This window comes from Haplochromis burtoni, unplaced genomic scaffold (genome assembly GCF_018398535.1).
Source record: "Haplochromis burtoni strain Fernald_Lab_line unplaced genomic scaffold, NCSU_Asbu1 Contig_46, whole genome shotgun sequence".
Lineage (NCBI taxonomy): Eukaryota > Metazoa > Chordata > Actinopteri > Cichliformes > Cichlidae > Haplochromis > Haplochromis burtoni.
In genome coordinates this window covers 2563574-2576255 of record NW_024582407.1, presented here as the reverse complement: position 1 = coordinate 2576255, position 12682 = coordinate 2563574, and the positions used below count along the sequence as shown (strand labels likewise).

At 39.3% G+C, this 12682-nt stretch overlaps 1 protein-coding gene across 3 annotated transcripts in view; it reads right to left on the bottom strand.

Moving 5' to 3' along the window:
• Nucleotides 1-6071: 6071 nt before the first annotated feature.
• The window catches only part of oprm1 (opioid receptor, mu 1), a 38732-nt gene continuing 32121 nt past the window's right edge, over nt 6072-12682 (bottom strand). The window contains exons 3-6 of one of the 3 annotated variants that reach the window (XM_005947330.2): nt 11643-11818; nt 10624-10802; nt 10227-10410; nt 6072-8079 (exon numbers count right to left, since the gene is read on the bottom strand). In XM_005947330.2, coding sequence (XP_005947392.1) covers nt 8074-8079; nt 10227-10410; nt 10624-10802; nt 11643-11818 — 545 coding nt within the window. In that variant the 3' untranslated portion in view covers nt 6072-8073. Of the gene's footprint in view, nt 10411-10623; nt 10803-11642; nt 11819-12682 lie in introns of all 3 variants that reach the window. The other 2 variants (XM_042220320.1, XM_042220319.1) reach the window with 2 other exon arrangements.

Below are 12682 nucleotides of genomic sequence, written 5' to 3'. Positions count from 1 at the left end.
TAAAGAAATTCCTTGGTAATCTTTGTTGATTGGCTGACAGAGTGGTGTAGTGGTTAGCACTGTCACCTCACAATAGCAAGGTCCTGGGTTTAAATCCATTCTGTGGTCTTTCAGGGTGGAGTTTGCATGTTGGAGAAGTGGAAGAAGATGGTGGATAACAGACCTGTGTTAGCAGAGGATAAACTTAGACTGCAATTAGTATGAGAAATAAACAAGCTAATCTACTAACAATAAACAAGCCTCAAAGCCCAGTGCCATAATTATAATAAACTGGGATCTGAAAAAATGAACTGACAAGCAAAGCAATCATTCATTTGACTTGTCTGATCTTGATGTGTAAGAAAATGCAACAAAGCTTTTTCTAACCTCAGTCCAAGTCACTCACTTTTATCTCTTCATGTGTGAATTTCAGAAGTGCTGGAATAATTTTTTGTTGGAGGGTCAGGTTAGAGAGCAAACCTGCGCAATTTATGCAGAAATTCACCAGGAAGACCTTGATGTTAGAAAGTGTGTCAAGTAGTGTTGAAAGTTTCTTTGTAGCTGGTATTACAACATCTGCTGAAAAGCCCTTAATAAAAGTCCCAAAGTGTGTAACTGTCTTGCAATGTGTGGAAGAAAATGTCATGCAAGTTTTAAATAATGGGTGCTGTAAATATATGAAAAGAAATTATATGAGTACAGACAGATTATATATGTGTTTCCAGTAGTTTTATGGGTTTTTTGGCTTTCCAATCAAAAACAAAAAATATGTAAATTTTTATCCCACTCTGAGAAAGTTACACCTATGGCAAAATAACAGCTGCTGGGATGTGATAATCAAACTTTGATAGCCAATCTTTTAGTGAGCTGGGACCTGGAAAGTGCAAAGCAAAGCACTAGCGGAGAACAGGGTAATGAAATCAAGTGGATTGATGGGAATATTACCTGACTGGATGGTTCCCGTGCCCCACAGTCTCGTTGAGTAACAGCATAGTAAGAAATGGAGTCAGCGATATTTCCATTGATTTAAACCCGGGCTCATTCCCAACTACCGTGCACTGGAGATAGACGGGGAAGCACAAGAAAACTACACCCTGTTGGGTACTCAGAGTCGTGGTTGGTTGGAGGACTGACAAACGGAGGCAACTTATTGGTCAGATGACAAACTGCCCACTTTTTGCTGGATGGCTGGTTTATTGGCAACTAGAGCCATAAGATGGTGGCAGTTTTGTGGGACTCAGTGGTCTGTCACGCTGATTTGCTTAGATAAGCTCGACCAGCTGGCTGTTTTTTTGCTGGCTTGCTCTGTGTCTTTCCTCCATGACTTTCATTTCCTCACCACACCTGAGATTCTGACTGTGGCATCTGGCTCTCACCCTCCCTATGTGCTGTGAGCCATTGCAGTAAAATGCTATGTTCCTCTCCATCAAATGAGGAGAGCCAGCTAGCCATTTATCTAAGAGTGTGAAATAGCCTGAGGAAAGCACTGCTCTATGAAAGCGCAGAGGAGCGCTGGGGTATCAAGGCCTGAAGGACTTAAATTGGATTCGACACAGCCCCGAACACACAAACTCACTCCTTTTTGACCCTCCTTGTTTGAGATTTCATAACAGATTTATGTTTTTTGCTGCTATAAAACAAATGAAAAATAAAGTCATTAGTCTTTCTATTTCTTACATGCTTCAATCATGCAGGAGTTTGTTATTAGAAAGCAGCACATGGTTTTCCCACCAGGTAAGCAGGTAAGACTGCATGACTCTGAAACAAATAGAAGCCGTATTTAAGTAAGTAAAAAATAGTTCATTTCACTAATGAAGCCAAGACTATTGGAGATGATGCGATGCAAGTCTTTAGTCTAAACAAAGTGAAGTTTATTTTTAATGGGACCATAAATCTCAGTGAAGGCTTATTAAAGAGTAAATGTTTGTTTTGCATTTATTTTGTCTTTCATAAATCTTCTATTTCTCATAATAACAACTCATAAAAATGTCCCCTTGTTTATGTTTCTTGCTCGCTATTAATACAAAAGCAACCATTTACATGGGTGGATCACACATGAGACATATTTCTTTTGGATAATCTACAAACATAAACGTTTAGTATTCAAGAGAAAGAGAAAGCTTTCTGTTTGTTTTACTAAATTGAAATGTTCGCGTGCATCACAAATATCTTATCAAATTTGTCCAGTTTTGAAAAAAGATTATCAGAAAGAGTGCATTTGCATACATAACTTATCAGCTCTCCCCTGCATGCACAAGCGCATATTAGGTTTCCAGACTGGAGCATGAAATAGGTCACGGTATTGTGTTTTTGTATTATTTTATACAACACAGACCCTTGATTTTGTCCCCAAGACAAAGGTTTAACCTTTTAAATATCAAGTTATTAAACTTGGATTTTGGGGGATTAGGTTTGTGTTGGTTGATTGGCTTTCCATATGGAAAAGGGCAGATTCACAACATCGGGTCTGGGTGAGGTCTCGGTCTCTGCAGGAAGACGGGACAATCACTGTCACTTCGTAATAATTGCTATGACAGGATAAATCATGCTGCCAAGTCCAATAAGGCAATGTCTGGCTCCTGAGCAGCCGCTTACATGACAAGATGGGGTTTGAAGCATCTATGCGGCAAATACATGCTGTGAATACTTCCATGCACTTCTGAAACCATGATGATGTGTACAACCCTCGTGCACATTACACAGACATGCTAAGACTGAATGGAGTCTATATTGATAAAAATGATAAGTTTTGTATTTTAGACAAAAAAAGTGATGTGGCAATCTGGGACATCTTTCCAATATGTTTGGAAATAGCCTCTCTAAATCATTTCTTTTTCTTTTTTTTATGCAGCTATCCAGACAATCAGTCCCAGAGTGAGCAAAATGAAATGCTGCTGAAACAGTTTTCAGTCCTTTTAAAATGCCCTGTTTTACTTTCCCTTGACACTTGGTAACACATATTACGCCATACTGCACCATATGTCAAGCGTGTGCCCTCTTGCTGAGTGAGAGCACTGCAAACGAAATGCACCTGGCCATAATCAGGCCCAACAGCTGAGAAAACTATCATTTCAAATATACAAGGGAGACACAATAGATTTTAGATGGTTTTCATTTGCATGTGAATCCTTGAACATTGAATAACATTTAAGAGAATTACAAGCAGAATTGCTAAAAAGAAAAAAAAGATTAAAAAAAACTTTAACAGCACTTTTTATTGTATTGGGGAAAAAAAGAACAAATACATGACCACAACACGTGCTCGCTGAGTGTTATTAATGTGTCAAGCTTACAGGGCACTTGTGGTGTTATTACAGCAGACTGAAGGAACATACCAAAGAAAAAAAATGCACCACATAGTTTTTAGTCACTGCTGCAGTGCACAGGTGCTCACAGGGGACTCATTACCCATTCCTCACATACAGGTACAAATTTGGCAGCGGTTCCAGACTTTTGAAAAAAGATGCCGCATGATGACACCCACGTTTGCTTCCTGACTACATGTGCTTTCCTGACTCATTCCCATTTTCTACAACCAGCCAATCCTCTGCCTTCTGCTTCCACTGGCACGTGCATGCCCAGCATCCGCGAGTGGTCCTGGCATAAGTGTTTTCAGGCATGTTAGTGAATGTAAATTTCTTCTGAATGTGTGGATGTATAGCCTTATGTTGAAATCTTGTCATTTTTAAAAGTTAACATCACTCTGAGGTGATGCAGCACCCAAAGGCTGACATGTGAAATTTCCAAATGTCGCAGCAATATGTTTATAGATTATCTGGTGATAAATTATAGTGGTAGGAGGTAATGCGTGATTAATGGGAGAAAACACTCAAGCTGCTGAATGTGAGTAAAGTCTGCCTGAAGGCAACAAAATGTATTTTGTATAGTTCATTTTTCCTCATGATCTGTTTCTGTTGTCAGTATTTGTATTTGTCTCTGGGTTCACAGACCAGCTGCACTGTGTTTAATTTGAGCGTGGAAAACATTCTTGTTTTTGAATACAAGGAAGACTGGAATGTAGATAATGTTTTATTTAAATGCAAGAATAAAGGTAGTTCAGTTAGATTTAATGACACTTTAATCCATAGACAACAACCAGATAACTGCAATATTACATGTACAGTGTTACAGAGAGCCATCCATAAATCATAAATTCTTGTTTTTAACATTAAATCACAAGACATGTCACTTTAAGACCAGAATACATTTTTTATAATTCTCATAAATAACAAAATAAAGAAGAGAGAGTTTCATGGCAGCACATGTACAGCTCAAGGACGGTAATGATTCAGTTCTAGGTGCACTCGGAGCCAGATGTTGCATCTTGCACATGTTAAATGTACCTTGCTGACCTTCAGGGTGGATAGTGTAATGTTTTTCTTCATTTGAATGGAATTAGAGTATCATCATCTTATTGTAGCTGCACACATGCAGTTAGAAAGCGTAAAGGTGAAAGACGTTTCACCTCGCTATTTTTTGTTTTTCGAGTTGTTCAGGCAAGAGTCAATTTAAAATTGCAGGATAGGTTATTGGTTTTGGCGAATGGTGTGCTCTCCAGAGAGGCTCTCTAGTTATTACTGAATCAATGGATCCTTGATTTTTAGCAGAAGTAGATCAAAGCAGGCTTCTTGTTTGTAGCAGCAACCTTCAGTTTTGTGGACTGAAACCATTTCACCTACAGTTAGCTGGTTAAAGTAAGCTAAAGAATATTGAAAACAGGGTCTTAAATATGAACTTTACTGCTACATATATGATCAAATATCTACTGAGCTTCTAGTGCTTGAATTCTGAGACCAGCCTGAGTCTTTTTAGCTCTATAAGTGGGTTGAGGCTTTTAAGTTGGTAGCAGATTACAAATGTTGTGCTATTTTAGGTAATATTAGTTTGGCTTGCTTCCTCTTATGTTTCGTTTTTCCAAGCCTGTTTGTCTTCCTCTGACTGCTCCTGTAAAATGATTTCAACAATTACTTCATACAAACACAAACAAATGCATGAAAGACAACTTTTAAATACAACAATGCCATGCATAAAGCTTCAGCATTGGAGATATTTAAACAGATTGCCTGGCTCGCTGATATTTAATTATTTGCAACACTAGACTAAACCTAAACTTTTCTAGCATGTATGCTTTTTCAGCATAACAAATTTTCTTGTTATACAATGTGCAGAAGGACATCATTCACCCTGAGGAGATCATTAATCTACGACACAGTTAACAAATGTGGCAAACTCTCAGCTCTCACGCTCAGCTATAGCCACTCTTCAAGTTATCTAAACAGGAATTTCTCTAGACTTCAGGTGGAAACATAGTCCGATTAAAACCCTTCCTCCCTTTGTTTGCTGCTACAACTGTTCATTCCTTCTCTTCATTCCTGGCCTGAAACGCTGCACAAAAGCTGACATTTGACTCCTTTGTTTACATGATGTGTTTTGTGTAATGAAACATAATGTTCTCGTTGCCAAATGAAGAACACATTGCGCATGAGATACAACATTTGACAGCTCATGCACCACAGAGCAAATTTTGCTGCTGTTTTGAAGCTTGATGGGCTGCGAAGAATCATCTACAGTTTAGTCTTTCACACTGAAGCAGTATGCACAGTGTGCCATCCTCGTATAGCACTTTTCATCAAAAACAATTTGCAAAGTTAAACTCTCTGTGTACAACAATTTACATACACAGTATTCTGATTTGCAAACGTACTGATTAAAAGCAGATTTAATAATATACATATATATATATAGATAATATATAGAAGAAGACGGCTGTAGTGATCGATGTAGCGGTTCCGAATGACAGCAATATCAGGAAGAAGGAACACGAGAAGCTGGAGAAATACCAAGGGCTCAGAGAAGAGCTCGAGAGGATGTGGAGGGTGAAGGTAACGGTGGTCCCCGTGGTAATCGGCAGCATAGGCATACGGTGACTCCCTCAAGCTAGGGCGAGTGCTCCAGCAGATCCCGGGAACAACATGCGGAGATCTCTGTCCAGAAGAGCGCAGTCCTGGGAACAGCTAAGATACTGCGCAGGACCCTCAAGCTCCCAGGCCTCTGGTAGAGGACCCGAGCTTGAAGGATAAACCGCCCGCAGGGGCGTGCTGGGTGTTTTATATATATGCATATATAGTGTAGGACCACACTGATTTTAATGATTTCACATTCATTAAAAAAAGCGACAGAATACTTACAATATTTTACATGGCAGATTAATACAATCATTTACTTTTACAGATCCTTAGAAAAAAATACCAGTACATTGAATATCGCGTAGAGCTACTATGAAAAAAGGCGCTCAAGTTTGGCATATGGCACAACACGTAGGCACAAGCAATTCTAGTGATTACAACAGGTGTTACTGTCCCGCTTGGCTAAACTTTTTCAGAGAAGTGACTCCACTTTAACCCATACCTGTTGTAATGGCTGCTTAACTATACACTGGTAAAAGCATACGTCTGCACTATTTGCTGCAACAGCACACACTGAAGGTTGTGCAGGACAGGCTGATGAAAGCTTTTTGCTGGTTTAGAGCATCCACAAGGATGCACTGTGGTAAACAAATAGACATTCGTACATATGTCAGAGTTTGCAGAGAAAGTACAATACTGTACTACATCTGTGCTTCATGGTGAAATCGTTACTGAGTGCAGTGCAACTCACAACTCATCTTCTTGAAGTGGCCAAAGTTTGAACGGCACTACGTAGATCACTCGACGGAAAATTCTGCTAATCAGGTGTAAAAGTGAAAAGCTGCTGATCTGATATAGAAGCAGTGTGAGGCGCTGTAATTAGCTATGAAAGACATTTTCTCTACGATCATGTCTTCATGCAGTGACAGAGGAAAAGAACCAACGATAAGCAGATCCTGTGCCGCGCAGCAACACGGTGATCTGTTCTTTTTAGACATCTGGAAAAAAAGTGGCAGACTGGTGTGAAGCCATATGAGCTTGACAAATACATTTAACTGATTAATTTTTTACACTATAATGAATTAGTTAATACGAGACTTTGATGAACGGGGCAGCTCTGTACAAAGCAGAAAGAACAAAACAAGACACATATACGTATCGGTGGCTTGTGAAAGTGGCTTTTATAGTTCTGTCAGTATATTTTTATGTTTACCACACATATTGAATCTGCGTAGTCCATTCAATACTAAGGTAACACAAATAGTTTTACCTCTCAACTTAGTGCAGAAACTTCAATTCAGACACCCTGATGTGGTAATGACTGGTTTTCTTTGAGTATAACTTGTATGAGTTGAGTATGACTACACGGTGGAGGTCCCCCCTGCAAATGTTAAAAACAGGACCATTCTTCTATATACATTTGTATGTGAGGTATGTGCATTCCTTTTAATCAGATGTGGTGGTGGTGGTGGTGGTGGTGGTGGTGGGGGGGTTGTTTTGTTTTAAAATAACACAGTGAAGGCTCCTGTACTGTCAGCAGTCCACATTAAAACAAATCCTGCTGCCATTTTAGGTTTCCAGCTACCTCAAGGCCACCTGGGCTGTAAGAAGGGGATTCAGCATTGTAGCATTGTTAACCTCCTTTGAGAAATTTGGTTGCATCTTAGTTGAATATTTTGCAAATCTCCTTTTGGCACAGTGATAGGCTAAAGACGGCTTATTCTCCCATGTGTCTCCTAATCATAGATCCTGAGGTCTATCATTTTTTGGCCCTGCAGGTGTGGAGCTGTTAACAGATTGAATTTAGGGATTGTTTTAGCTTAGACTCACACAGAGCTACATTTGAAACATGTGCATCCAGTAAAAAAAAAAAACATGCCACAAATCCACTTCACAAACAGTCCGGATGTGCTACCCAATCAATGTAACCAGTGTGTAAAAAAGCTTGCACAGCCATGTAGTTAGGTACACTAGCTGGCAGAGTAGTGGCCTGATGCAGTTACGCATTCTGGCTAAAATGTTCTGTGCTGTTGTGTCTTAGCCGTGTCCTGAATGGTTGTGTGAATGTGGCTTATGTGTACGTGGATAATCAGAGCCCCGTGGTGACCTGGGTGACTTCTGAGTTGAGATCGTCATTTGGAACACTGCCACAACAGCGAGAGTCCACTGACGACCCCTCCAAGGCTAGTCATACCTGCAGAGAAAGAAAGGACGTTTATCTTATTACACACTTTGTGAACCCATGGCCATGAGTTCACTAGAAATTCTTGGATAACTTTGAGGTTTGGCGATAAATTCATTATTGCTTTGTTGCTGAGAGTTTGATACTGCTTTTATCTTTGTAAAGCAAACATGACTGTTTCATTTAATGGTAGGTCCGGACATAGACACAAATTAAATGTAAACAAGAAGCACTGCAGCGAAGTGCAAGAAGTGCAGTCAGAGCTCAGCTCGCTAAATATTATGGAGACAAATTTACTTTTGTGGAAATGTTGTACATGCTTTCAAAAAGTGCATTGTACTTTGTTGTTATTAATGTGTTTAATAAAGAACCAAAAAAAAAGAATTATAAGAATTATAACAAATACATTTGAACCGAAAATGGCATATTTTTGAGTAAGGACTTGATCCTAATAGGTCCATCTGATAGGAGGATAAACTGAGATAGAAAGTGTACCCTACCATTGCAATTTCGAGACCCTTCAGTAGTCATATTAGTAGCAGTTATACACGTCAGAGTGGGAGCATAGAGGGCTGGGCTGGGACTGGGTTTAAAAGCCCACCAGTGAGAGGAGCATAATAAGAAACAGGTGAACGCAATCAGACGTTAATGAAGATAGTGAGAGAACAATGGGGGGAATTAAAAGCACCAAACGCCACATGAGAACATATTCTTCAAAATGTCTCACAAAATGAACAGAAAACACTGAGAGGGGGAACGCAAAAGGCACAGGAATAAAGGAAGGGAAGACATAAAACAAGGAGCTGCAACAGAAACCAGGTATTTTCAAATGTCATTTCCTCTAAACACTGTGCTGTTGAAATTCGCCCTGTTATGCAGTCGACATAGTTCACGGTATGAAATGATGCTACAGCCTTAGCTTAAGTTAGCCTAATGCTACAAGCAGGAATAGACATTTTTAACTTGGTTCTGTTCAAAATTAAGACTTGAGCCTCCCCTCATTTTTTACGGAAAAGAGAACTGGGTGAAGCAAATTTGTTGAAAAAAGGTTTAACATACGTGGAAACACAGTATTTAAGGCAAAACAGTGTGTTTAGGAAAAGAAAATGAAGCTATCACCGGTTAGATGCTTTGTGGTTTTACAAAATCTGACAGTACTTTTCTACATTCATAAAACCATCAGTTTGACAAAATCCCCCACTGGGTGAAATAAGCCTCAAACCATGGCAGAGCCTTCACCATGTTTATGCTTTGATTTTTCACACTGCAGCCAGTGAGAAATGATTCTTTCCCTCTCTTAAGAAAGCCTTCTCTATTGCCACCCTTCTATAGAGACCTTTACTGATGAGGCTACAGTGAAGGGGCGGATGCATCTCTCAGGTCCTGTGTCACGTCTTTGCTAGCTTTTTCTTTCTTTTTTTTGTTTCCGAAGAACATGACTTTCACATGTTGTTCATCTCCTTTTGTCCAGTTTCCTCCTTTTTTTTAAGGACACACCATACATGCAATAGCATTTTGAGAATCACCTTCTTGGTGAAAAACCAGAGCCATTTTCTGACTATCAAACTGTGTCATCTTCCTTTTGAAACTCGCTATTATTATACTATTTAAAAAGTTGTCTATGACTTGTATTCATGGCACTAGTTTGTCCTTTGAGTTAGGTGTCTTTCTAATGCTCAAGTGGTTCATAGGTCAGTGTTAACAAGCTTACCAAAAAAAACCCCACCAACACTAACAAATAAACCGCCTTGGAAATTGTCAGGCATAAGAGCTGGACTGAAAAGCAGCATATCCAGAGAAAATCTAAGAAAGACCTTAAAAACAAACAGGAGAACTGTTGTTAATAAAAATGTCAAGAAAGTCTGGCTCCTGGAAGCAAGATATGAAAAAATGAAGGCAGGCTCAAGACTTCTGCACAGTACTGCATGTCAGTTTAGATTGCACATACTTTTGAGGGGGCACAGTGACTTTCATTATCTCTGCTTCTGGCAACAAAAATTATGCAAGCCAAGCTTACCAGCTGTGCCACCAACTGTACAGATATTTGAAAGCTGTCGATGTTCTCCTCTAACATTGAAACACAGAGTGAAAGACTTCCACTAAATGCTCCTACCTAACTACTCCTTTAAAAACATTCAAGTAATACAGACACTGGTGACCTGTTGATTGGACCTTTCTCCTGTGTTTGCGCTGATGTGTTCACGCTGTGGGATCTTGCGGCTACTGGCTCCAGTCCTGGATGAATTCTGTATCTCCAACACTGAAGGACTTGGGGTGCAGAACTCACGGAAACAACGCTTGAAGTTCTCATCCAGGTAGCCATAAAGGATGGGGTTCAGACTACTGCAGGAGACAAAAAACAGGATCAAAGCTTATAACAAGCACAAAAATCAGCCTAAAGCTAAATTCAACTTTACTATATAATGTGGTTTCCTGATAACATTCTCCTATTATCCCGTCCTGCACCATTTTCCTTTTAAATGAATAATTCTAAAAACAATTATCCAGAATTTTGACGAAAAACAAAAACGGTGCATATTTTTCTCTGCTAGGCACCTGTTTGTGTAGCCGAGAGCGATGCAGAAATGCCAGGTGATAGTCTGGAAAGTGGAGTTGGGGATGGTGATCAGAGCTGAGATGATGACAAAGATGTGGATAGGAGTCCAGCAGACAATGAAGACGGCAACCACTACGAGGACCATGCGGGTGATTCGACGCAGATTCCTGTCTTTCTCCTGTGTGTGAAAAAGTTAGGCAGATTAGTGATGGGTACAAGACTGGTGAAAAGATGAAAAAGAAAAAAAACTGGAGAAGGCAGGATGGCAGGGAAAGATAAATAATAACGAAAGAATGACAGAGCAGAGAGGCTAGTGTGTGAAAAGGATGGAGATTAGAGAATGTAATCCTGAAAGGGAGGATGAGAGAGTAAGAGGAGAGAATTAAGAGCTATAGGCAGTAACAAATCCTGTGTACAAGAATGTTTACTCTTCCTTTTATTTCTGCTTTTGGATGTTTTCATTATGCAACAACTCAAATACTTAGTGAAAGGTTACTGTCGTGCATTCCAGTGTGGTGTTACCTTACCATTTATCTCCCCCCTTTGAATAAAAAAAGACAACTAGCTTTGAGGCATTTTGGTCATTAGACTCTTGTGTTGAAAAAATTGTGATTTGCCTTTGTATGTTTATGTTTTTCATTAAATCTTTATTCATTCAGAGAAAGCTGATGCTTTTTAAAGCATGGCAGCAGAATTTTCATTCTACCCATATTCATGCTAGTGAGCACTAAGAGGTTAATTAAAACTAAGCCGCAACCTCAGGCTTAAGTTGATTTTCCCTAATTACTTGGACTTGAGAGTGATGAGAGCACCATATTTGCAAGCATGCTCTGGGCAGGTTGCTATTGTGCCTCATTATTCTGAAAAATAAAATCAATTAGGTTTATACCCAAGGTTTAATAATTTTAGAAAATGCACAATTTGCATCTAATTAAATCCCCTTGACAAAATGCAAAAAAAGAGAAAGAAATTATATATGCAATTTTGGGGCTTTTGAAAGAAAATGCCTTTTTCCAACCTGGGAGCCCGACAGCATTCGCACGCTCTTTAGCCGCAGGATCATGAGGCCATAGCAGACAGTGATGATGAGGACGGGCATGATGAAGGCAAAGATGAACACACAGATCTTGAGCAGGGTGTCCCAGTACCAGGCAGGGTGGGGGAAATTCAGCTTGCAGTCCACTATGCCTGTGTCTGTGCAGGTTGAGAAGACACAGGATAAAGTCATCATAAACATTCATCATATGCATGTGTATGTATTTAACACAAACTCTATTTTTGCTTACTGCCTATTTTTTATTTTATTTTTTAATCATCATTGAAAACTATTTTAAAAATTACTGATTAGAAAATGAACTGTGGAAATTACTTTCATAAGAGTCCAAATTTTTCCATTCTTCACTTTATGAGAAGTGGTTGATTATAATCACTTTCAGTTGCAATATTTTATTATTGGACTCTAATGGTTAGATTGCAGTTCAAAATAATACCTATTATACTAAATAAACCCAGGCTGGGTCTTGGTGCAGCTCCACAGTTAATCAGCTGCCTAAAATATGGTGTTTTACAACCCCCACCCCCCTCACATTAAGGTAGCTTTCTTCTAATTGGCTTTCTCTTGTAAACAGAAACATTGAACAGAAGGTGTGCTCGCAGACAGAGCAGCACGCTCGAAACGACCATATAAAGAATCTCCACTTCCACTGACATCATACAGAGCCAAGAGCAGCCTGAGCTTTTGGGCTTGTAGGGCTTACGTATATAACCTGACCTCAGTATTTGAAACTTTGGGTATGTATACTATGAGCTCTATAGTCTCAGCATACACAAACATAAGATAGGATATAAACAGATCTATTTTAACTGCCTCTTTAAAATATGAAAATGCAGAAAAATAATTTTTCAGAGGGCAGTGTGACATCTTCAAATCGTGTTTTTTCTAAAACTAATTATGGAAAGCAAACACAACCAAAGAAGAAGCAATATCCCACATTAAAGAATCCTGTGGCTCATTTAGTGGTGTGTGTGTGTGTGTGTGTGTGTGTGTGTGTGTGTGTG